The sequence below is a fragment of the Lontra canadensis genome, unplaced genomic scaffold (assembly GCF_010015895.1).
Source record: "Lontra canadensis isolate GAN:19392208 unplaced genomic scaffold, GSC_riverotter_1.0 scaffold125, whole genome shotgun sequence".
NCBI classification, from domain to species: Eukaryota; Metazoa; Chordata; class Mammalia; order Carnivora; family Mustelidae; genus Lontra; species Lontra canadensis.
In genome coordinates this window covers 3056146-3083141 of record NW_022631119.1, presented here as the reverse complement: position 1 = coordinate 3083141, position 26996 = coordinate 3056146, and the positions used below count along the sequence as shown (strand labels likewise).

Sequence of the window (26996 nt, the reverse complement as noted above, 5' to 3'; positions counted from 1 at the left end):
CTTTGTTACAGTAGCCTAAAAAAACTACTACACTGTTTTGTTTTGTTTTTTTCCCTTGCCTGTTTTAAGTATATTGTTATAAAGATTATCAACAGAGCTTATCTTTCACCCAATATGAATTCCTTCATGACGAATAAGGTCAGAGCGACTACCAAAGGCCTTTCCACATTCCTTACAGTCATAGGGTTTCTCACCAGTATGAATTCTTTGATGTCTAGTAAGGTTTGAGCCTTTATTGAAAGCCCTCCCACATTCATTACATTCATAAGGTTTTTCATCTGTATGGATTCTCTGATGTTGAATAAGTTCTGAGCTCTGAATAAAGGCCTTTCCACATTCCTTACATTCATAGAGTTTCTTGCCTGCATGAATTCTATGATGGTTAGTAAGTGTTGAGGCACTACTAAAGGCCTTCCCACATTCCTTACATTCATAAGGTTTCTCACCAGTATGCATTCTCTGATGTTGAATAAGCCTTGAGTGTTGAGTAAAGGCCTTCCCACATTCCTTACATTCGTAAGGTTTTTCACCAGTATGAATTCTCAGATGTGGAAAAAGTTGAGAACTCTTAGTAAAGGCTTTTCCACATACTTTACATTCATAGGGTTTCTCACCAGTGTGGATTCTCTGATGATCATTGAGGTTTGAGCAATAATTAAAGGCTTTTCCACATTCCTTACATTCATAGGGTTTTTCACCAGTGTGAATCCTCTGATGCTGAGAAAAATATGAACTACAACTAAAAGCCTTGCCACATTCCTTACATTCATAGGGTTTTTCACCAGTGTGAATCCTCTGATGTCGAGTAACAAGTGAGCCACGGCTAAAGGTCTTCCCACACTCCTTACACTCATAGCTTTTGTCAGCAGAATGAGTTCTCTGATGTTGAATGAATTGTGAGTTCTGATTAAAGGCCTTTCCACATATCTTACATTCACAGGGTTTCTCTTCATTAACAGTTTTTTGATGTGGAGTAAGAAATGTGGGCTGAATAAAAGTGGGCATGTCTTCATGGGTAAATATTACTTGACTAAAATGTCTCTTCTTTAGGGATAGTATCTTGGTCTCACACATAGATTCCAGATCTGAAAGAAATAAAAATGCGTGTGTTCATTTTTCCTATCTTGGGAGAGACTGAAACTTCTAAAAAAGAAAAAAGATTAAAGTAAAAATAATATCTGGGAAAGTAAATGCTTAAACAGTTCTCGAATATGGCTAAGCAATTTTCAAAACTGGTAACAAAAGCATGGACATTGAGGAGAGCCAAGAGAGGAAATCTAAGAGGGTGATTAGAGAAATAAATGCCCTCTATTCTGAAACTCTGATGTCAATCAGAATCACCTGAAACTTCCATAAATATACCCTATTCAGGGATACCCTCTGTATTTTACAGTGATTCTAATCATATATACATGTTTATAAGCATATACTCTCACACACAGCACCATACTGAATACCTTAAAATTTGTGGATAATTGTTTGACCTACATAAGAAGACCATGGAGGAATAAGTGTGGTGAAATGGGGGCGTCTGGGTGGCTCAGTCGTTAAGCGTCTGCCTTCAGCTCAGATCATGATCCCAGGGTCCTGGGATCAAGACCTGCATCGGTCTTCCTGCTCTGTGGGAAGCCTGCTTCTCCCTCTCCTACTCCCCCTGCTTGTGTTCCCTCTCTGGCTGTATCTCTCTCTATCAAATAAAAAAATAATAATAATAAAATAAATGTGGTGAAATGTATGAATGGGGGGGTACAGTCTGAAACTGTGCAAAGGGTGTGTTGTTGGCAAATCCATATTGGGGGATACCCTAGTCTAAGCTGCTGAAACTGGCAAAAATGGTTTCAGGTAATTCTATGGATAGGGCTTGATATATTGGGGGTTCACTGAAAATAGTTTACCTTGGGATTCTCTGATGCTGACTTTGGGAGAGAAAGCAGGCAGCTTGAATATGAGAAAGAAGAATATATAAGAATGTTTATAAGATATATATATATATGAATGAAATATACTGTGAGAAGAAGATAGGTACTCCAAGTCCAATTTTCTGCCGTTCTGTACGTCTGCCATGAAAGCACTGCAAGTATTGATTCTGAGTTTACGAATTTCAGCAAGTAGGTGAATTCATACATATGGAATCTGTAATGAGTGTCAACTGTACATCTAATTTAAAAGGGGGACAAATGGGCACCTGGGTGTCTCAGTGGGTTAAGCCTCTGCCTTTGGCTCAGGTCATGATCTCAGGGTCCTGTGATCGAGCCCCACATCGGGCTCTCTGCTCAACAGGGAGACTGCTTCCTCCTCTCTCTCTCTGCCTGCCTCTCTGCCTACTTGTAATCTCTCTCTCTGTCAAATAAATGAATAAAATCTTAAAAAAGGCGGGGGACAATTTCTGTTAAAAATGACAGACTAGACCTATGAGTTTTCCATTGCCTCTTCATGAATTCAGAGGAAAATTAGAGTGGAAGCTTAACAAGAGGAAAGAAAAACCTCATTAGGACAGTGAACACTGGAGAAGGGACAGTAACAATAAAATCTGGAAGCTAAGAAGCCAATGAATGAGTGATAAGTGAGTCTGCAGACCAGAGAAAGTCAAACTGAGCCTGCAGCAGATGAATTCCACAGCACTAATTCATAGTGCAGATCCCCTAAAATGAACAAAAATTGAAGGTATCAGGCATTTCTAATAGTGGGATACATAGAGAATGCTGAAAGCTAAAGAATGAATTCAAGATTATATTACTAGTAAGACCCCTAGGATCCCTTCTCCTATCCCATACAGGATTATACTTCCTTATTCTCACAGAAAACTCGAAATACAGAAATATGGAACCAGAAGGAATCTGGATTCAGGAACATCAGGCATAGTTGTGGCTACCAGTATTGAATTAAGGACAAAGATTAACAGAAAATATATACACTTGTGATAAAATAAAGAATATATCTGGTCTCCGTTCCTGGTTCCCGGCACAGAGCCCCACAAACCAATGGAATTTCCTGACCAGAAAGTCTTTTGTTATTCACAAGCTCCTTTTGATCATACCTAAGTTTTCCTAATGCGGTGATTAGCTTCAAGGGAGGGTCTGGCCACTCATGACTACATAATCAATAAAAAACTCAGGGCAAGGATTGGGGTAACCTTCTGGTTACTAACTTCCTGGTTGGTAACTACATAATGTACCTGGAGGATAACACACTTCAATTTCTTGGTACCTCCTAGACTTCACCCTGTGTTATGTCTTCAGCTAACTTTTCATTGTATCCTTTACATAAAATGGCAATCATAAGTACAGTGCTTTTCATGAGTTTTGTGAGTTGTTCTTTTTGGTTTTTTAGTTTTGCAAGTTATTCTAATGAATTATCAAACCTGAGGAGGTATGTAAAACTCTAAACTTAGTCAGCCAGACAGAAATACGGGTAGCCTGGGGATCCTGGTTGCAACTAGTATCTGAACCGGTGGGCACCTTGCCCTTTAACTTGTGGAATCTGATGTTAACTCCAGGAAGTGTCAGAATTGAGTTAAAGTATAAGACATCCATTTGTTGCGAGAAAATTTGTCCAGGCCACAATACTGAAATAACCCTGTTGACTTCACCCCAATTTAACCACCGGAACACTGATAATAACTCCCTCAACTAGGAATGAAAGTAAAGGTCTCTTCTCTCAGGAAGATTATGCATAAAAGACCAAGTTACCAAAAGTGGGCTGTCCTCAGTATATTAACCCTACCAGATCATCCTAAAATCAACAAGACCCAATCCCTACTACACAGAAGTCAATCATCTTTTTAGCATCTCATACTTAAAAATGAGCAGTAAGTCATTATTTATTAGACATTTGAGAAATGTTTCTTAACATGAAGAAGCGCCCAAAAGAGAAAAAAGTATCTGTGAGAAAACGGAACAAGGAACACAAGAAAATGCCAAAACATATAATGAATAACCTCAGAGAGCTAACCAAATTAAAAGGGCTCAAGATGCTAAATAAAGGAACACTAAGAAAACATACACACACAAAATTCTTAGAAATTGATAATACAATAATGAAAATATATTTTTAAAAACCCCGAAAGTTTCTGTCTAATCTCAGAATGTACACAAAATTCTGGCTTTATTTCTCAATTAACCCTGGAGAAATTATAGAGAATTGGTTTTATATGGAACTGATGCAAACTGTGAAATATTCTAGAGAGACTGAAAACTGGTGCAAACTTGCGTGTATTTGAGGGTGGAGGCTACTTGCCTGGAGAAATGGTAACAGGAGGCAAGGAGAGGATGGCCTGGTCGTAAGGTCTTTAAATTCTGATTTAGCCTTTCCCTGAAATGCTTTGGGACCAATGTTGCCTGTGCCTTTACGACAGAAACTGGTGGCAACTGCTCAAGCAGCTAAGTAGGATAACCTAATGGTAAAGAAAAAGTCCTGCTGCACAGAATATGGCGGACCATCTGCTCTCAGGCATCTGCTCCTCTACCGTCTCAGCTATTAAAACCCCTAGAGCTGGTGGATTACAAAAAGAGAAGGCATACTCTTCCTGTAGATGCTGCTGCTTTGTGAATGTTGAAAGAGCAAACCCTGATGAGAAGAATTACCTGGTAGAGCAGTAGCAAATAAAAGTTATCAGTGGTGAATCCTGAGGTCTTAGGGCTTGTCATCCTGAGCTTATCTCCTCCCACTTCTTAAATCTACCTGGAGGGGAACAGGCCTGGATCTATCTCTTCACCCCTCCCCAGGCACACTGCCACACAAGGTGATTGATATCCTCTTGGGAACATGAACTCACAGGCCAAAATGGCCACACACCACAGGGTACAACTGTTGTTGAAACAGACCACAAACTACCATGATCATCTTGACAGATACAGAAAAATTGTAGGATGTGGCCAACACCTATTTATGATAACTCTGACCAAATTAGCACTACAAAGTAATACTGTTAACTTGGTAAAAGTTATCAGAACTATGGCAAAAACTGCAGTTAAGTGAAGAACTTCAGATATGCTCCTTAAAAGATGGGGAAAAAGAAATGGATGCCCATTACCAATGTTACCAATTAAGACAGTCCCGGCTACCATTATAAGCAAGGAAATAACAAGTATGAGGACTGTAAGGGAAGTGATAAATCTAACAATATGCAGATAATATGATGATCGAACTAGAAAAACCAAGAGAATAAAAAATTAACCTCAGTAAAGTTGTTGGATATTAAAGATCACTTACAAAAATAGTATTTTGAGTAACATTAGCAAGATGGTGGAATAAGTGCTAGATTCTCCTGACTCCCACAAACACATCAACTCAACAGCAATACATGGATCAATTCCCTTTGTGAGAAATCTAGAAACTCATTAAGAGAATCCTGTACACTAGGCAAGGGTAAAGCCAGCCATATCGAAACTATTAGGAAAACTGGAGACACCTTCTCACCATGATCCCCATTCGTGGGATAGTGCCATACAACTGAGAGGAAACCTCCAGCTTCTCCCTGAATAGAAAAGAAGTTGGAGTGCACATCTAATGACTCCACTTTTCTGAGTGCTGCCTGTCTTGGAGGCTTGATCAGACCTGGCATACCCTAGGCCCCAGGGACTACAAAGAACAGAAGCACTGGTTTGAATTAGCATGCAGGCACTCACCACAGCTCCTTTCCCTGCTCAATGCAGAGTGAGTGGGAGGAAAATTTCAGCTCCCAGCTTCTCCCTGGAGAAGGAAAGAGGTGGACTGTGTGTCAAACATTCCGACTTTTCTGGGGTTTGCCTAAGGGACTGGCTTCTATCTCATCAGTCTCAGTGCTGATGGGATCCAGCAGATTTAAGATATCTGAGGGCCACCAAGAACAAAGATGGCAGTTTGAACTAGCACACAAACTCACCATAGCTCCTCCTCCTGGCCTACTGCCAAATGAATGGGTAGAAAACTCCAGCTCCAGCTCCCACCATCTCCTTGAGATGGACCTTGCATCCAATTTTCTAACTTCTCTGGAAGCTACCCAAGGGACTGGCTTCTATCTCACTATCTCAGGACCTGGCACACAGTGGGACACCCCCACCCCTACCCAGGGACAACAAAAAACAAAGGGAGTATTTTAAACTAGCATGAAGGCACTATAGCTCTTCTCCTAGTTTAATTCATAGCAAATGGGAGAAAAACCCCAGCTCCCAGTTTCTTCTTACAGGGGGAGAGAGTGCATCAAATATTTCAACTTTTCTGGGGATTACTTGAAGGACTGGCTTCTATCTTGGAGCCCTGGAGGGACCTGGCATATTTTAGAAACTGGGAGCCACTGAGAACAAAAAAGGTGAATCGAACTAGCATGCAAACAACTGCCATAGCCCTTTCCCCCATTCTAGAGCAGAGCTGGCAAGCAAAACACTCCAGCTTCCACATTCTCTCTGGAAAGGGAAAGAACCTGAACCACACATCCAATGTTCTAATTTCTTCAGGACTTACATAAGGAATTGGTGCTGATGAGACTTGGCATACTCTAAACACCTGGAAGTCACTAATAAAGACGGTGGTTTAAACTAGCATGAATGTTTGAAAGGCTCATAGAAGCTCCGACTGGTGAAGGTCTTCTCTTCTATGAGGCTAATTCATAATGAACAGGACAAGTGGCATTTTTTTTAAACATGTAGATACCAACACAAAAAATCAAGGAAATAAAATGAAGAAATAGAGAAACATAATCCAAAGAAGGAAATAAAATAAAGCTCCAGAAAATTACCCTAATGAAATATAGGTAGAGGAATTACCTGACAGAGAATTTTAAATTACCATCATGAAAATACTCAATGAGCTCAGGAGAACAAGGCATGAGGGAAGTGAGAATTCCAACCACGAGACAAAAAATTTGGAAAAAAAAAAAAAAAAGAAAAAAGAAATCTTGGAGCTGAAGAATGCAATAACTTATCTGAAAAAAAAATATTTTTAAGTTTTTTTTATTTATTTCTTTGACAGAGATCACAAGTAGGCAGAGGCAGGCAGAGAGAGAGAGTGAAAAGCAAACTCCCCACTGAGCAGAGTCCAACGCGGGGCTCCATTCCAGGACCCTGAGATCACAACATGAGCTGAGGGCAGAGGCCTAACCCACTGAGTCACCCAGGTGCCCCTGAACTGAAAATTTCAATAAATGAACTCAACATTCAACAGACTAGAGCAAGCAGAAGACAGAATCAGAGAACTCAAAGACAGGTCTTTTGAAATTATTCAATCAGCGGAACAAAAAGAAAAGAGAATAAAAAGGAGTGAAGAAAGTTTAAGGTTCTTATGAGGCACCAAGGAATGGCCCAATATACACATAGGAGTTAGAGGCAGAGAAAGAACAACAAAACTTACTCAAATTAGTAATGGATAAAAACTTCCCAAATCTGGGGAAGGAAATGGACATCCAGACTCAGGAAGCCACAGTATTCCAAAAAAGATACACACAAAGAAATGCACACCAAGACACACTATGTCACACTGAAACATCATTATAATGTTTTTGTCAACAGTCAAAGGCAAAGAGAGGTGTCTGGCTCAGACAAACTGTCTGGCTCAGTTGGAAGAGTATTCAACTCTTGATCTTGGGGTTGTGAGTTCAAGCCCCATGCTGGGGGTAGAGATTACTAAAAAAGTAAAATAAAAACTTCAAAGGCAAAGAGAATTTTGAAAGCATCAAGAGATGACAAACTGTCTTATACAATGGAACCCCCATAGAACAATGAATAGATTATTTAGCAAAATTTTGAAGGCTGGAAGGGAGCTGGATGATATATTCAAAGTGGTGAAAGAAAAACAATTGTCACTCAAGAACATTATACCCAGAAAAACTTTCTTAATGAACAAAGGAGAGACTTTTCCCAGACAAACAAAACCTGAGGGAGTTCATCACCACTAGACCTGCCTAAAGAAAGTTTTCAACACAAAACATAAGGATGGTAAACAGCAACGTAAGGGAATAAAAAAGCATAAAAGTTCTGTTTGTAAAAGCAAATATATAGACAAACACAGAATACTGTAATACTGTTACACAGGAGGGTAAACTACTTTTAATTCTAGTATAAAAGTAAAAAGGTAAAAGTATTGTAAATAACTACACATACAAATATATTAATGGATATACTGATAAACTATAAATAGATTAAATTACAACATTGGTAACACAATATATGGGAGAATAAGAATTAAGTGTTTGTATGTGATTGAAATATGTTCTCAGTTTAAAACATATTGTTACAAGATATTTTATGAAAGCCCCAGTATAACCATAAAAAGAAAATACTTATAAAGATTACAAAAAAGAAAAATAGAAAGGATTCAAAGCATATCAATGCAAAAATAAATAAATAAAAGAAGCAAAAAGACAGGAAAAAAGAAAAAGAGGGGCAAAAGAACTACAAGAACAGAAAAACGACAAATAGTAACTTTAAGATTTCACTTATTTATTTGACAGAGAGAGAGAGATCACAAGTAGGCAGAGAGGCAGGCAGAGAGAGATGGGGAAGCAGGCTCCCCACCAAGCAGAGAGCCCAATGTAAGGCTCAATCCCAGGACCCTGAGATCACAACCCAAGCCGAAGGCAGAGGCTTTAACCCACTGAGCCACCCAGGGGCCCCTCAATAGTAACTTTAAACGTAAGTGGGTTAAACTTCCCAATCAAATGTCATAGTGGCTGAATGTATAAAATAAGAACCAATTATATGCTGTCCTCAAGAGACCCACTTTAGATTTCAGGACACACATATCAGTTGAAAGTGAAGAAACAGAAAAAGATATTCCATGTAAATGGTAACCTAAAAAGACAGCTAGGGTGGCTATACTTAAATCTGACAAAACAGGCTTTAAGTAAAAAACAGTCAAAAGAGAAGAAAGACATTATATAATAATAAAAGGCTCAATTCACCAGGAAGACACAGCAATCATAAATATATACAGATCCAACAACAGAGCACATACATAAAGCAAACACTGACAAAACCAAAGTGAGACATAGACCAAAATAATTGGACACTTCAATGGCCTACTTGCAATAATAGAAAAAACAACCAGACAGAAAATAAACAGTGACTTGAAAACTACCATAGATAAAATGGATCTAACAGACCTATACAGAACATTTCACTCAGTTGTAATAAGATAGATGCTTATCAAGTGCACATGGAAGACAGATCATATATTAGGTGACAAAACAAGTCTTTTAAGAAATTTAAGAAGAATAAAATCATCCCAAGTATCTTTTCTGACGACAGTAATGAAACTAGAAATCAATAGCAGAATGAAAACTAGAAAATTCACAAATATGTTGAAATTAAACAATATACTTTTGAATAAGCAATTGGTCAAAAAGAAATAGAGAAATTAGAAAATAGCTTGAGACAAACGAAAACATATTTATGAGATGAAGAAAAGGCAGTACAAAGAGGGAAGTTTATAGTTCCTACATTAAAAAATAAGAAAAATCATAAATATATGACCTTACACCTTAAGAAACAAACTAAACCCAAAGTTGGCATAAGGAAGGAAATAATAAATTTTAGAGCAGATATAAACCAAATAAAATAGAAAAACAGGAAGGATCAATGAAACTAACAGTCTACTGAAAAAATAAATAAAATTGATAAACTTTCGATTATAGTAAGAAAAAAGAGGAAACTCAAACAAATAAAATCAAAAATCTATAACTGATGTTACAGAAATTAAAAGGATCATTAAGAGGCTAGTATGAACAAGTAGATAACCTGGAAGAAATGGATAAATTCCTAGAAATATATAACCTACCAAGGCTGAATCATAAAGAAACAGGAAGTCTGAACAGACCTAGAACTAGTAAGGACATTAACTCACAATAAAAAATCTCTCAACGCAGGAGGCCTGGGTAGCTCAGTCAGTTAACTGTCTGCCTTCAGCTCAGGGCATGATGCCAGGGTCATGGGTTAGAGCCCGGTACTGGGCTTCCTGCTCAGTGGGAAGTCTGCTTCTCCCTCTGCCCCCACCCCATGCTCTCTCTCTTCAATAAATAAATAAAATCTTTTAAAAAAGAAAATTTCTCAATAAAGAAAAGCCCAGGGCCAGATGGCGTCATTGGTGAAGTCTACCAAACATTTAAATAATAATAATAATGCCAATCTGGGGGTGGGGAAGGGCTGCCAATCCTAAAACTCTTCCAAAAAACTGAAAAGGAGAGAACACATTCAAATTCATTTTACAAAGCCAGCATTACTCTCGTGCCAAAGCCAGATAAAACACACCATAAAAAAGAAAACAACAGGCCAATTCCCTAATGAATATTGATGCAAAAATTCTCAACAAAATACTAGTAAACTAAATTCAACAGCACATTAAAAGGATCGTATACCATGACCAAGTGGAATTTATCCCTCGGATGCAAAGATAATCCAACACGCAAAATCAGTTAATGTGATACACCACATTAAGAGAATGAAAGATTGGAGTGCTTAGGTGGTTCAGTAGGTTAAGTGTCTAACTCTGGCTCCAGTCATGATCTCAGGGTCCTGGGATTGAGCTCCTGCGTCTGGCTCCTTGCTCAGTGGGGACTCTGCTTTTCTCTCTCCCTCTTTCCCCATTTGTGCTCTGTCTCTCAAATAAACAAATAAAAATCTTTAAAAAAAAGAGAGAATGAAGGATAAAAATTACATGATCATCTCAACAGATGCAGAAAAAGCATTTGATAAAATTCAACACCTTTTCAGGATGAAAAACCCTCAATAAACTAATAACATGGACATTATCTTAACATAATAAAGGCCACATATAAAAAGTGCACAACTAATATCATACTTGATGAAAAATTGAAAACTCTCCCTCTAAGATCATGAAGGAAAAACACCCACTCTTGCCACTTCTATATCTGGTATACAGAAAACTCTAAAGACTTCACATAAAAACTGTTAGAACTAATAAACCATTAAGTTAGGGTTTCAGTTTGCAGTTTCAGGACACAAAATCAATATATAAAAATTAGTTGTTTCTTTACACTGACAATAACCTGAAAAAGAAATGAGAAAAACAATCTCATTTATAATAGCATCAAAAGGAAAAGGACTATTTAGGAACACACATAACCGATGAGGTAAGAGACTTGTACAATGAAAACTGCAAAACACTGATGAAGAAATTAAAGATACACAAGATAATGGACAGCTATTCTGTGTTCGTGGATTAGAAGAATATTGTACTGGGTGTGGTGCAAAAACAATGAATACTATTATGCTGAAAATAATTTTAAAAATTTAAAAAAAAAAGAAAAATATTGTGAAAATGTCCATACCCCCAAAACAATCTACTGATTCAATGCAATCCCTATCAAAATCCCAATAGCATTTTCTATAGAAATAGAAAAAAAAATCCAATGAGCCAAAATAATCTTCAGAAAGTACAACAAAGTTAGAGGCTTCACATTTCCTGATTTCAAAATATAAAGCAGCAGTAATTAAAACAGTATGGTACTGGCACAAAGACATACATATAAGTCAACAGAACAGAAGAGAACAAATAAATTCATATATACACAGTCAATTAATATGCAACAAAGATGCCAAGACTACATAACAGAAAAAGGAAAGTTTCTTTAACAAATGATGATGGGAAAACTGAACATCCATATGCAAAATTTGGCCTTTATCCTATCCCATACAGAAAAACCACCTCAAAATGTATTAAAGACTTAAACATGAGACCTGACACTATAATGCTTCACATAAGGGAAAAGTTTCATGACACTGGTCTTATTGATGATTTCAGGATATGACACCAAAAGCGAGACAAAAAAAGCAAACAGACATACAGGACTACATCAAATTTAAAAGCTTGTGCACAGCAAAGGAAACAAAAGTGTGAAAAGGTACTTATGGAATGGGAGAAAATATTTGCCAACCATGTATCTGATAGTGGTTAATTTCTAAAATATATAGCAAAAGAACTAATCTGATTAAAATATAAGTTGAGAACGTGAGTAGACGTTTTTCCAAAGAAAATGTATAAATGGTCAAGAAGTATATGAAAGTTGCTCAAAAATCTCAAATCATTACAGAAGCATAAATCAAAACCATGAAGAAACACTGCCTATTACTTTTAGGATGGCTGTCATTAAAACAAACAAACAAAAAAACAAGTCACAAATACTGGTGAAGACGCAAAGATATTGGAACTCTTGTATACTATTGGTGGAAATGCAAAATGGTGCAACCCTCTGAAAACAGTATGAGGAGGTTCCTAAAAAATTAACAATAGAACTATCATATGATCCATCAATCCCACTTCTGGGTATTTATCCAAAAGAATTGAAATCAGGATCTTTTTTCTTTTTTTAAGATTTTATTTATTTATTTGACAGAGAGATCACAAGTAGGCAGAGAGGCAGGCAAAGAGAGAGGGGGAAGCGGGCTCCCTGCTGAGCAAGAGAGCCTGATGCAGGGCTCGATGCGGGGCTCAATCCCAGGACCCTGAGATCATGACCTGAGCCGAAGGCAGAGGCCTTCCCCACTGAGCCAGCCAGGCACCCCGTTTGAAATCAGGATCTTGAAGAGATATTAGCACTTATGCGTTCATTGCAGTACTACTCATAATAGTCAAGATGTGAAAACAACCTAAATCCACAGATGGATGAGTGGATAAACAAAATGTGTTATATATTTATAATGGAATATTTTTCAACCTTAAAAAGAAGGAAATCCTTCCATATGAAACAACATGAAGACACTAAGCTACATGAAATAAACCAGTTATAGGACAAATACAGCATTATTTGACTTATATGAGATATCTAAAAAGGGCAAAACTCACAGAACAAAAGAGTAGTTACCAAGAGTAGTTGGTTACCAAGGGCTGGGGTTATAAGGAAACGAGCAGTTGCTAACCAGTAAGTATAAAGCTTTAATTATGCAAGGCAAATAAGTGCTAGAGATCTGCCATACAATACGGCGCCTAAAGTTAACAATATTTATTATACACTTAAAAATTTGTTGAGGGTTGGGACGCCTGGGTGGCTCAGTTGGTTAAGCAGCTGCCTTCGGCTCAGGTCATGATCCCAGTGTCCTGGGATCGAGTCCCACATCGGGCTCCTTGCTCGTCAGGGAGCCTGCTTCTCCCTCTGCCTCTGCCTGCCATTCTGTCTGCCTGTGCTCGCTCGCTCTCCCTCTCTCTCTCTCTGACAAATAAATAAATAAAATCTTAAAAAAAAAAAATTGTTGAGGGTAGATCTCATGTTAAATGATCTTATCACAATTAAATTTTTTTTAAAGATTTTATTTATCTGAAAGAGACAGAGAGAGAGACAGCAAGCACAAGCAGAGGGAAAGGGCAGAGGAAGAGGAAGCAGCAGACTCCCTGACAAGCAAGGAGCTGGACATGGGGCTTGATCCCAGGATCCTGAGATCACGACCTAAGTCAAAGGCAGATGCTCAACCAATTGACCCATCCAGGTGCCCTTCACAATTAAATTTAAAAAGAATAAAAAGCAATTGTATGAATTTACACCCTAACAGAGGCTTGAAGGTGCTGTTCTACATTGTCATCTATTCTTACTAATGTCAGACTTAAATTTTTGTCCATGTTACAGATGACATAATGGTATTCCACTGCATTTCCCTGATAATAAAATTAAACTTTCCACATGTTTAAAAAAAAAAAAAGCTTATAGTATTTCTCTGTACCAACAATACCAATTAGAAATTGTAGATGCTTACAATCTACTTGAAAAATCTAGAAAGTAACTGAACAAAGAACGAAAAATTGCTATGAAGAACAAGTTATAAATGATTTGTCTGGTGGAAAGACAGCCTGAAGGTTACAAATTTTTATTCTCTAAGACAGTAACTAGTTTTTGTATCCACGTTAGTGATGTGATTCCTGCACTGTAATATAATTACATATATATATATGTATATAATTATAATATAAACTCAGACAACTCTCCCAGACAACTTGAACCAGCTTTACCATTCCTCTGGTTCTCTCATTAGTGAGCTAAATAAATCTTTCAAATGTGCTTATCATATATTTAGAAGAATGATCTTTAATTTTTGAATAATTATTTTTGAAATGTTTTGAAAATGTTATACTCTTGACAATTCTGAAGGTCCCACTGAGATGTCCAAATGGACTTATTTGCAGGAGGCAATAAAGTGTGACTTGAGAAGTGTATCTCATGGGCTATTTAAGGCCCATTTTCTTCTTGGCTGCCTTAGTAAATCCCAAGCAGCAATAAAATGCTACTTTAATTCACTTTCTCTCCACTACACCCTCCTCAACGCATCTTAGGTTTTGTTTTTGGGTTAAGTCTAGTTTTGCTTCTGGTTTGTGCAAGGCTGGTAAGTTATAGTGATCAGGAATCTGATTTTATGGTAATTTCTTTTTTTTTTTTTAAGATTTTATTTATTTATTTGACAGAGATCACAAGTAGGCAGAGAGGGAGGCAGAGAGAGAGGAGGAAGCAGGCTCCCCGCCGAGCAGAGAACCCGATGTGGGGCTTGATCCCAGGACCCTGAGATCATAACCTGAGCAGAAGGCAGAGGCTTTAACACACTGAGCCACAAAGGCGCCCCGATTTTATGGTAATTTCTATAGGGATAATGGAAATCTGTTCCAGTTGTCTGGGAATCCCTTCATTCTCTGTTAACTGAGATGACAGAGAATTTATTATCTTCCTGTGGGTCTGTTTATAATATTTTGTGCCTCCTGGAAAAGAAAATATATCTTGGGAAATCTGCTTTGGTGAGTTCTTTAGTTCTTTGTTTATTCTATCTTATGGCTAAATTATAAAATTAAAGTTGTATCTACAGTTGAGAAAAGCTTTTTTTATTGTTTTATCTTCAAACTTTTTTTTGAGATATAACTGATAAAAATCCTTTATCTACTAATAGGATAAGTGTGAAATATTTTCCTACTTCCAGAAGGTATTAATAAACTTAATTATGAAGGGTCATAACTTAAAGGAGCTCACACCAAAAGCACACGCAACCAAAGAAAAAATAGATAAACTGGTTCTCGTTAAATTTAAAAATTTGTGCTTCAAAGGACAAAATCAAGAGGGTGAAAACATACCTACTAAATGGGAGAAAATACTCGCAAATCATATGATTGATAAGAGACTTGTGTCTAGGGCGCCTGGGTGGCTCAGTGGGTTAAGCCGCTGCCTTCGGCTCAGGTCATGATCTCAGGGTCCTGGGATCAAGTCCTGCATCGGGCTCTCTGCTCAGCAGGGAGCCTGCTTCCCTCTCTCTCTCTCTCTGCCTGCCTCTCCATCTACTTGTGATCTCTGTCTGTCAAATAAATAAATAAAATCTTTAAAAAAAAAAAAAAGAGACTTGTGTCTAGAATATATAATTAACTCAAAACTCAGTAATAATAAGACAAACAACCCAATTAAAAAATGGACAAAATCATTACCTATCATCTCACCTGAACAAAGGCCTCTTGTCAGCTCTCTTTCAACCATCCAGGGTTCTTTTCCTTGTTCCAATAAGGAAATCACAGCTGGCTTAGAATTGGAAAGTCCTGATCACAAGAAAAGACACGGGACATTGTTATGCTGTGGGTGTCCCAGAAATCAGATGCAGTCCCTTGGTGATCAAGAAAAAGATGCCACTATAGGAAGGACCAGAGAAAGATGAAGATGAAGCTTCAACCCACTGAAGGTGCTCATTTCCAATTCTTCCATTCCATTCCATTCCAACTCAAACCATTCCTTGAGGAACAGGGAGCAGAAATTTAGCTGGTTACTTGAAACAAATAATTCATAATGGAGAAAGGAGACATTCCGAAGGGCAGACTCTGAATTTTGGGGGATAGTTATCCTTACCCACTGAAACCAGGTTGCTGAAATTCTCCAACATCACTTCTTTGTATAAATTCATCTGACCAGAATCCAGGCATTCCCATTCCTCCTGAGAGAAGTTTATAGATACATCCCTGAACATCATTGACCCCTGAAACAACAAACATGCTTTCACAGTAGAAGGAGATTAAAGGAAAAAAAAAAAAAAAAAAAAATGAGGTGGGGGGGCCCCTTGGGTAGCTCAGTCAGTTAAGTGTCTGCCTTCAGCTCAGATCTTGATTCCAGGGTCCTAGGATCAACCCTTACATCACGCTCTCTGCTCTGTGGGGGAGCCTGCTTTTCCCTTTGCCTCTGCCTGCCGCTCCCCGTGATTGTGTGTGAGCTCGCTCTCTCAAATAAATAAATAAAATCTTAAAAAGAAAAAAGATGGTAGTAGAAATGGTGCTAGAGCTTATTAAACAAACTGAAGGGACTGGAACTCTATTATATCAGTAGAAAACACATCTTTTGTGTACAGAGGGATATATCAAGAAACATGCAAGTAAACTTTTCCTACAACATAAAATAGCAATCATACAGCTCAATGCTCGATGCCTGGCTATAGTGAAGTGTGCATATATGTGAATCCTTTCCCCCTTCCCATATCTTTCCTTTAAGACCCAAAAGAGGGAACAAGGTGATGTACTTAAAAAAAAAAATCTTATGATACATTTTGGAGTAAAATTTCAGAATATCAAGGAAAAACAGAACTTTCTAAAAGCTTGCAGAAAGAAAACATAGATCACATAAAAATTTTTAGGAATTAAAATCGCAGTGGACTTTTCAACAGCTCCACCTAAAGAAAAAAAAAGTGATTCCTTTAACATTACAAATGAAAATGAATTCTGGCCTAGAATTCTATACCCAGTCAAAGCTAGTGTGAAGATTATATACCGAGCGAGATTAAAAACAAACTGGTGTGAAGATTAAGTCAGATACTTCTAGATCTGCAGGGAAAGATAAAATTATCTCTCAGTAGCTTTTTTTTTTTTTTTAAGATTTTTTTTAAATTTATTTGACAGAGAGAGAGATCACAAGTAGGCATAGAAGCAGGCAGGGAGTTGGGGGGGGAAGCAGGCCCCCCACCAAGCAGAGAGCCCGACACGGGCCCAATCCCAGGACTCCAAGACCATGACCCAAGCCGAAGGCAGAGGCCCAACCCACCGAGCCAGCCAGGCAACCCTCTGAGTAGCTTTTAAAAGAAACTCCTGGGGGCACCTGGGTGGCTCAGGGGGTTAAGCCTCTGCCTTGGGCTCAGGTCATGGTCCCAGGGTCCTGGGCTCGAGCCCCGCGTGGAGCTCTCTGCTCAGCAGGTAGCGTGCTTCCTCCTCTCTCTCTGCCTCCCTCTCTGCCTACTTGTGATCTGTCAAATAAAAAAAAAAGAAAATCTTAAAAAAAAAAAAAAAAGAAAAGAAACTCCTGGCCTACATGCTCCTTCAAAAGTAGGGAGTAAATTAAGAAAAAGAAAGATACTATATTCAGAAATTACAAAACTAACATGAGAATACATGACAAGATCCCAAGTGTAACTGTGAAAGGCAAGTTCCAGGATAATATCTGGCAGAACTAGAGAGCAATGTCTAGGAACAAGAAGATAAAGGACTATGGGAAAGAGGTCTCCAAGGAAAAATAAAGACCTAGTAAGTTTGATCATACGGAAAATATTTTTGATAGGCAACTGGAAGCAACGTTGGTAGATTTGGGGAAAAAAAGAGCAACACATATATGGAAAAAGACAAATGAAGAAACAAAGTCATTTACCCTCAGAAAATTGTAAAAGCTGTACTGAAAAGAATTTAGGCTCTGGTGTACTACTCAGATTAATAATATCTGTGAGGTCCTAATTACATGAGTATCAATGATTTAAAGAAAATTGTGATATAATTCTTCTACAGGAACAGGAAGCGAGAAATGTGATAAGGGAAATCTCAACCCTTATTTACCTCAAGAAAGTCACCAAGAAATGTCTATAAAAAGAATAGCAATGGGGGTGCCTGGGTGGCTCAGTCAGTTAAGTATTTGATTCTTGATTTTGGCTCAGAGATGTGAGATCCAGCCCAGTGTCAAGCTCTGTGCTATGTGTGGGGCCTGCTTCAGATACTCTCTCTCTCCCTCTCCCTCTGTCCTACTCCATCCAAATAAATAAACAGCATATCTTTAAAAAAACAGCAATGTAGGAATATGAATTAGAAATACAGGGAAAAGGGGGTACCTAGGTGGCTCAGTTAGGCATCTACCTTTAACTCAGATCATGATCTCAGGGTCCTGGGATCAAGGCCCACATCGACCTGCCTGTTTGGTGGGGACTCTGCTTCTCCCTCTTCCTCTCCATCTGCTCCTGACCCCACTCATACTCTCTCTCTCTCAAATAAATAAATAAAATCTTAAAAAAAAAAAAAAAAGAAAGAAAGAAAGAAAAAGAAAAGAAGAAAGAAATATAGGGAAAAGGACACCTGGCTGACTCAGCGTGGAATGAGCAACTCTTGATCACGTGGTTGGGAGTATGAGCCCCAAATTGGCTATAGAGATTACTTAAAAATTAAAAACAAAACAAAAGAAATGTAGGAAAAGTACCAAGAGAAACAGGAAAAAATCTGAAGGTAGCCACCTGAGGGGAGTAGGATTGGGTACTGGGACAAAGTCCTGATATTTTTTATTAAGTCTTAAAATTTCTTGAATTTTTTTGAATGCAAAACTGGCTAAACATTAATTTAAAATATCACTATTGGGGTGCCTAAGTGGCATAGTAAGCTAAGTGTCCAACTCTTGGTTTCAGCTCAGGTCATGATTTCAGAGTTGTGAGATAGAGCCCCACATTGGGCTCCATGCTCAGCATAGAATCTGCTTCAGATCCCCTCTCTCTCTCCCTCTGTCCCTCCTGCTCAAGCTCTCTAATAAATACATAAATCTTTGAAAAATAAATAAAATATCACCATCTTAGACAAGAATATAATTTAAATTTCTTGAAAGTTACACTTCTCTTATGACTGTTATAAGAATTATTCCTTATTAACATAAATTCTTTAATTTCTATAATTTTGCTGGTGGCAGAATTTTCTACAATATAAACATTACCAAAGGAAACCTTTCACTTCAGCCATTTTGTTAGGCAAAATCCTTAAGAACCTTTCCAGATATGGTCCTCCCTCTCATACCTTGCCCTTTGCATCTCTACCATTTTGCTGTTCCTGAATTGCATTCTTTATAGTAAAACTATGATTAAATACAGTACTTTCCTGAGGTCTATAAGTCATTCTAATCAATTACTATACCTGAGTAGGGATCATGGGAATACCTCAGTTTGTGGTCTGCTGGGCAAAAGTGCAGCGCCATGGGGCTACCCAAGGCTTGGAGATGCTGTCTCAAATAGGGCAGTCTTGTAAGGCTAAGCCCACTAAACCTGTGGTGCTGTGTGTTAACTCTGAGTAATTAGTGTCAGAATTGAATTATATTGCAGGACACTCAGTTGGTGTCCAAAAACTGGTTGCTGAAAAATGACACACATTTTCCATCCCATAGGAAAAATTAGGTTCTTTCTTCATCTTAGACTCCAAGGTCCAAAGTAAAATGATGAGATTATTTAGGAGAATTTTTGCTGTGTTTCCTGAAGTTTAGAGGGCACAGAAACTGGTATCCAGTCCCCTTTTTGGACCAGATATGGACCCAACAGAAGGACAATATGATTCCTAACAAAGCAGCAAAGCACAGAATCCCCAAGTGTAAGACAGGTATTGTAAGTAGACATTTCAGGGGCACCTTGGTAGCTCAATCAGTTAATCGCATGACTCTTGATTTTGGCTCAGGTCATGATCTCAGGGTTGTGGGATCGAATCCCGCATTGGGCTCTGTGCTCAGCACCAAGTCGGCTTGTCCCTCTCCTTCTGCTCTTCCCCTCCCTCCATCTCTAAAATAAAGAAATAAAATCTTTTAAAAAATAAGTAGCAATTTCAAGGAGATGTTTTGCCCACATCACATACAATTAGAAGCTTCCCGCAGGGAATTCTCTGAGAATCCTAAAAAAGCACCACATAAGAAAATGAGTCAGTGCTGAACATCCACAAAACTAAGAGAGACCAAGACCAAAACAACAGCACCAGTCAAGTAAGACTTTTCTCCTTACCTCCTCTTTCCTACCTGCTGCAATCTCATAGGAGCCACAAACAGCCTATTGGGTGGGAGAAGAGAAATTTAGGCTAAAGAAATGAAAAAGTTTAGTGTATCCCCCTTTTCATACTGTAAGCTTCTAGCTTACAGCAACCCCGAACTCAAAGAAAAAGCTTTAAATGAAGCTTACATATTATTATATTCAACTAGAGATTGTAATTAGTAGAATGAGACTGACCTTTATCACTGAAAATAACCAAAGGATACCAAAGAGTGATCAAAACAAGTACAGAAACTGCACAAGTTATTTTATCCAGGGCAATAAAAAAATCAGCCCACAGAGAGAGCTGAAAGTAGAAAATAAGAAAACTAATTTATTTTACTTGCTTCCTATGGAGGCCTGCTTATTTCAAAGTGCTAGTTATACACTGATTTGGTTTTCAGGTACACATTCATATCATCTGCAAAGCGATTATCTTATATTCTCTTTTCTAATTTTTAACCAACTTTTTTCTCTTGGCTAAGTGCTTTGGTTAATACCAATGCAATGATGTTAAATAACATTGGTGATGGCATGTATTCTTGTGCTTTTTCTGATTTTATTATGCTTCAAATATTTCCTGATTAAACATTAGGTTAAAAAAAGGGGCAGGGGGCGGTGCCAGGCTGGCTCAGTTGGTAGGACATGAAACTTCTGATCTTGTGGTTTGCAGGTTCAAGCCCTATGTTGGATGTAGAGATTACTTAAAAATAAAATCTTTAAAAAACAAAAAACAAAAAACAAACATCTGATTAGCTTCTGAGAACAAAATTCAATGCATTCCTTTAATTTTCTACTATATTATACTAACCTCCTAGCATTATTCCCGTTAATATTGGGCAACAATCTTCACTACAGAAATGGCAAGTGTAATTAGAGGCCGATGGGAGAAGAACCAGATATTCTGGGTTTTGGCACAGAAGACTGGATTGGAAATACTCAGCCATCTTCTAAAGAAACTCAGAAAGGTCTTAAGCTCAATAGATTTGGGGTGACTGATTCTTAACGTGATTTCCTTTGCCTCTGTACCAAATACCCACATTTTAAAAATTGAGAGTAGGGGTGCCTGGGTGGCTCAGTGGGTTAAAGCCTCTGCCTTCGGCTCAGGTCATGATCCCAGGGTCCTGGGATCGAGCCCCGCATCGAGCTCTCTGCTCAGCAGGGAGGAGCCTGCTTCCTTTCCTCTCTCTGCCTGCCTCTCTGCCTACTTGTGATCTCTGTCTGTCAAATAAATAAATAAATAAATAATCTTTAAAAAATAAAAATAAAAAATTGAGAGTAGACCTACCTAGTGTATCAACTTTAAAAACCAAAAAGATTAAGATAAGAAATTCTAACCTATGTTTAATTAGAGCCTGAGAGGGGAGAGGAGAGAGGGGGAGAATAAAGCAGGGGCAATCTTTGAAGATGGCTCAGGAGTTCCCTACTAAACTAATAAAAAACACCTACCTACAAACTGAAAAAACTCTACAAATCCCAAGCATATAAAATTTTTAAAGGGCACACTTAGACACATTATATTAAAATTACAGAAAATCAAAAACTGGGAGAAAGTCTTAAACACAGCCACAGGAAGAAAATCCAAAATACTTTTAAAGGACAACAAAACTAGAATAATCAAGACTGTGATACTGTTTTAAAACAACAGAACAAAGAGCTCATGAACATACCCACTTATATATAGATACTGGATTTATATATATTTGGATATATCTGAAATGGGAACAGTGAACTAATATATGGTACTGAGAAAGCTAGGAAAAAATTCGTAAGTGGGGAAAATCTGGGCCCCACTTTACATTGTACACAAAAGCCAGTTACAGGTGGATTAAATATATAAATGGGAAATTTTAAGATTTTATTTTTAAGGGGCGACTGGGTGGCTCAGTGGGTTAAGCCTCTGCCTTCAGCTCAGGTCATGATCTCGGGGTCCTGAGATCAAGCCCCACATTAGGCTCTCTGCTCAGCAGGGAGCCTGCTTCCCCCTCTCTCTCTGCTTGCCTCTCTGCCTACTTGTGATCTCTGTCAAGTAAATAAAAAAAATCTTTTAAAAATCTTAAAAAAAAAATTTTATTTTTAAGTAATCTCCACACCCAATGTGGGGTTCAAACTCACAACCCTGAGATCAAAGTCACATGCTCCACCAACTGGGCCAGCCAGAACCCCAAAAAGCAAAACTTGTAGCTTCAGGCTCGCGTCAAGCTCCCTGCTCTGGGGGAAGCCTGCTTCTCCCTCTCCCACTCCCCCTGCTTGTGTTTATCTGACTCTCTCAAAATTTATTTAACAGAGAGTGAAATAAATAAATAGAATCTTTAAAATAAATAAGTAGTAAAAAATAAAGATTTTATTTATTAATTTGAGAGAGAGAAAGAAAGAGAGACAGCACGAGCAGGGGGAGGAACAGAGGGAGAAGGACAAGCAGACTCCCCACTGAACAGGGAGCCTGACCTGGGGCTCAATCCCAGGACCCCAGATCACAACCTGAGCCAAAGGCAGACACCTCAATGACTGAACCACCAGGTGCCCAAGAAAGAATTTCCAGAAACACAAAAAGCACTAACCACAAAGAAAAAAAAATTGATAACTTTGCATTAAAGTTAGGATTTCTATTCATAAAACCACCTTAAAGGAAATGATAAAACAATCTAAATGGAAAAATATCAATGAAGAACTCCTATCCAGATTATATAAAGAAACCCTATGAATCAACAAGAGATAATCCAGGGGCAAAAAGTTAAAATATTTGAACAGGCACAAAAGAAGAAATCTTAATAACCAATAAATATATGAAATGGTGTACAATCTCATTATTAATCATGAAGTCCAATTTCAAACCTCTGTGTGTGTGGGTGGATGGGGGTGTATGTGTGTTATTTATAAGCAAATAAATAAAGATTTCAAAGTCGGACATACTGACATGAAGAAAGGGAGAGAACATAACTCACAAAGAAATATGTATCTTTAAAAAATGGTATTTACAAAGACCATTTGACAACACAGGAGAATAATACTTTCTAGTGAAAATGTAGGATATAATATAGTAAATAAGTATAATTTGATTTTGGAAAAATAATAAAAATTAATTAAGGGGCACCTGGGTGGCTCAGTCAGTTAAACGTCTACTCAGGTCATAATCCCATGTCCTGGGATTGAGCCCCACATCTGGTTCCTTGCTCAGCAGGAAACCTGCTTCTCCCTCTCCCTCTGCCCCTGCTTATGTGCTCTCTCTCTCCCTCTCTCTCTTTCACTCTGTCTCTCAAATAAATAAAATCTTTTTAAAAAATCAAAATATTGGGACGCCTGGGTGGCTCAGTTGGTTAAGCAGCTGCCTTCGGCTCAGGTCATGATCCCAGCATCCTGGGATCGAGTCCCAGGTAGGCCTCCTTGCTCATCACAGAGCCTGCTTCTCTCTCTGCCTCTGCCTGCCATTCTGTCTGCCTGTGCTCGCTCTCTCTCCCTCTCTCTCTGACAAATAAATAAATAAAATCTTTAAAAAATAAATAAATAAATAAATAGAAAATCAAAATATTAACATTAGATATTTGAGTGATCACATTTTATTTTTTCTTGGTAATTCTGTTTTTAAAATCTCTAAGTGACAGTCATGTTGTGTTATGTTACGTGTTATATGTTGTATGCTGTTATGTGCTATGTTGTGTTATGTGTTGCATTATGTTATGTATTATTTTATTTTATTGTTTATTTTACTTTATTTTTTTTTAAGATTTTATTTATTTATTTGACAGAGACAGAGATCACAAGTAGTCAGATAAGCAGGCAGAGAGAGGGGGAAGCAGGCTCCCTGCTGAGCAGAGAGTCCGATGTGGGGCTCTATCCCAGGACCCTGAGATAATGACCTGAGCTGAAGGCAGAGGCTTAACCCACTGAGCCACCCAGGTGCCCCTATTTTACTTTATTTTATTTTAGTAGGCTCCATGCCCAGCACAGAGCCCAGTGTGGGGCTTGAACTTAGGACCCGGAGATCAAGACCTGAACCCAGATCAAGAGTCAGTCCCTTAACCAACTGAGCCACCCAGGCACCCCATGTTTTTATATTAATATCACAACAATTGCATTTAAATCATAATATTGCATTTAAAAAGAAGAAAACAAACAGAAGTGGAGCCATTTTCCAAATAAGTGAACAATACGTATAGGTGTGCTGTTGGGCTTTAAAACCAGGCTGGACCATCCTTCCCTTTAAAAGGGAAATTATAAGGATCTACAATTAGATGACATATCTTTATGAAGCATTTAACTTTCAGAAGAAAGCAAGCAAGAGAAAACCCCAACACACCTTGGACATTGCTTGTAGAAATTCATTGTGCATTCTTCTCTTCTGCACCTGGAGAAGGGTGGAACTGGGGAGAGGAAAAGGTAATTGCAAAACACCATGTTTTCCTTTTTTCCCCAAACTGGTCTGGTCAGAAGTCACCTCCAGTCACAGCCCCAGCCCCCACCACACGCAGGGAATGGAGATCAGAGAATGGAGCATTCTGCCTAATCCGTGTGTCAGGAAAAAGCTGAAGCCATCGCTGCCGAAGGGCTATAACCTGACCAAACTTCACAGAAGTTCCCTGGGGACAAAGTTCTGGAGTTACAATCTTACATATGACAGGAACCCCATACCCTAACACACAGTGCCCCATAACCTGAGCACGGACATACTGAAACCAATTCGACAAGCCCTCCACACGCGCGCACACAGAGCTACCCATGGTAACACGGTTACAATCACATACCCGCCACCGAACACTGTTACTCTCCTACAGCCTTAGGTACCCCCCCCAACAGTGTCTCGGGGTCACAACCGCCATCGGGACACATGCAATCACAACCCCACAATGATAGGCAACCGATAACCGCACACAGGTCTCAATCTCTCACACACACAATCCCCTTTACAGGCCGCTCCACCCGCACGATACAGGCCGGATGACCCACCTCGGTACCTATCTCCGGGCTCCTCAATTTACTACGCCTTTCGAGTCCTCCGCGACCCACCGACTCTCACTTCACCGATCTAACGGTCCCGCCAGGCGTGACGAAACGTTCGCGTTCTTGCGAGAAGAGCGACCGGCCCACCGGGCCCTCTGGGAAATGTGGTCCAGAGACGCACCCGCGGCCAGTTCCTCTCAGCGCCCTGCCTGGACCCTCCCTCAACGACTGTAACTGCAATTCTCAGCGTCTAGCCAGGTCTCAGGGTTGCGCGGCACGGTAGGTTTGCACCTTCCAGCCCGGCCTTCGGCGCAGGAGTTACGGTGCCTCCTCCTCACACAGGAAACGCAGACAGCTTTCTGGCCGGAAGTTGAATCGGGCCGCGAAGCCTTCTGGGAGGTGTTGTTGTCCTCAGGAACGTCCGTTGGGAGGCGGGCACGAAGGGATGGTTCGGCGTTACAGGCCCCTGGCTTGGGTCTTTCTGTGGGTCGCCTTCACCCATCCTCCCAGAAACCGCGCGCTGAATGCGCATTCGGGCGTTTCCGGCAGGTGACGCTACCGCGTCCCAGCAGCGGGGCATGGGGGAGGGGCTTGAGTTGTCTGGGCTGCACCGCGGCGCAGCTGACGGGGCGGAGCCTCTGAGGAGGCCCAACGAGTCTGGAGTGGCCGCCTTGCAAAGTGCCCAGGGTGGGAATACGCTCCTGGAGAGTGGTTGGAATTGTTGGACCGAGAAACTGTGGTGGGAGTCAGTGTGTGTGTGACTGCAGTGATGTGTGTAATTGCATGTGAGTGTGACCGACTAATTGTGATAGGATGTGTGATTGCGGTGTGTTGAGTTATGGTGATAATTTAGTTGCGTGTGGTTGTATAGTGTTTGGTTGTCGTGAAAGGTCTGTGGGTAGGTGTTTGTAGTATGTGTAGCGGTTCTTGTCTTGAGTTGACTTCTGTATAGTGTTTGTCATACTTGATAACTGCATGGAAAAAGATCTGTGTAAAATTTTGTGTTTGGTTTTAAGTCGTCCTCCCTGCCCTTTGGCCACCCCTTAGTCTCCTTTGCTTCCTTTTTTTACCCCTGGAAGTTCTTGGTTCTCTTCTGTTGTTTTCCAGTTTTCCTGTTGATCTTTTCCAGAGTCAGCATCTCAACATCATATGACCCGCATCTTTTATCATATGTATTACCTAGCTATTGCCAGAATAGTAATGCTGCCTAACAAACCACCCCTAAATCAGCGGCATATAACAGCAAGCATTTATTCTCATGTTCACCTGTTTCCTGGTTCTCTGTTCAGCCTATTTAGGCTGGGGCTGACTGAGTAGCTAGACTGTAGGGTGGTTTTAGATCTGCTCCTCCACATGTGTTCTTTCTGCTGCTCACACTAAGAGGACAGTGCCAGGACCTATTCTCATCATGGATCAACAGAGCACAAGACAGACTGTACAGTCTTAAAAACCTCTGCTCCTCAGTATACTGATAGTTCTCTTGTCCGATAATATTCCTTTTCGGGTCTTGTTATCGTATTATCCAGGAATTTCATTTTCCAACCCCTTCTTTTTATGATTTTATACTTCAGGTCTCTGGTAAAGAGTATATTGCTGAGCTTTTTACCCCCTTATCCTGCTTGAATGTTATTTTAATAGGTGAGTTTGATTCATTTACATTTATTGGGATTGCTGATACAAATTTGTTTTCTATTTACTTGTGGCTTTTTTATTGTGTAGATTTAGCTTATTCCCCTTTCTTTCTCCACTGCTTTGGTTTCTGTTGTTTTCCTTGAATTTTTAACATGCATACTTAACAAAACCCCACCTTAAGACTCTGGAACACTTGAACTCCAAACTACCCACCTATTTCGGTGGTATTCTTGTCTAATATATTATTTAACTCTGATTTTAAATTCCCCAAATTAGTAGAATTCATTTGTTTAGGTATGTATATATGCATCTTTTGTACATAAATGTGTATATATGTCTTTTTATACTGATGTGTATATATGTATATGTATTTTTTAATAGTGATCAAATAGAGATTACATAACACAGAAGATAAAATTTACCATCTTAATATCTGCACCCCCATTTTCATTGACTATTTACAATAGTCAAAATAGG

At 39.1% G+C, this 26996-nt stretch overlaps 1 protein-coding gene across 11 annotated transcripts; it reads right to left on the bottom strand.

Moving 5' to 3' along the window:
• On the bottom strand, window positions 1–25372 carry ZNF829 (zinc finger protein 829). Of its 11 annotated transcripts, none has more exons than XM_032842134.1 (5): window positions 24894–25372; window positions 24247–24526; window positions 15791–15917; window positions 15391–15486; window positions 1–1085 (listed from the first exon to the last, which is right to left on the bottom strand). In XM_032842134.1, the coding sequence occupies exons 2-5, from the start codon at window positions 24277–24279 to the stop codon at window positions 106–108; spliced, it is 1236 nt and encodes a 411-aa protein (XP_032698025.1). In that variant the 5' UTR covers window positions 24280–24526; window positions 24894–25372; the 3' UTR covers window positions 1–105. The 11 variants fall into 11 exon arrangements, with proteins under 11 accessions (XP_032698025.1, XP_032698031.1, XP_032698027.1 ...); XM_032842140.1 differs by having other exon boundaries at window positions 15791–15875; XM_032842136.1 differs by having other exon boundaries at window positions 24247–24310.
• Between the last annotated feature and the right edge of the window lie 1624 nt (window positions 25373–26996).

Coding starts and splice junctions, on each gene's coding strand:
- ZNF829 (XM_032842134.1), bottom strand. CDS start 24,279: ATGCACAATGAATTTCTACAAGCAATGTCCAAG. Junction 15,487..15,790: donor CAGCAACCTGGTTTCAGTGG/GTAAGGATAACT, acceptor TCTTGTGATCAG/GACTTTCCAATTCTAAGCCA. Junction 1,086..15,390: donor GACAAGAGGCCTTTGTTCAG/GTGAGATGATAG, acceptor TATTTCTTTCAG/ATCTGGAATCTATGTGTGAG.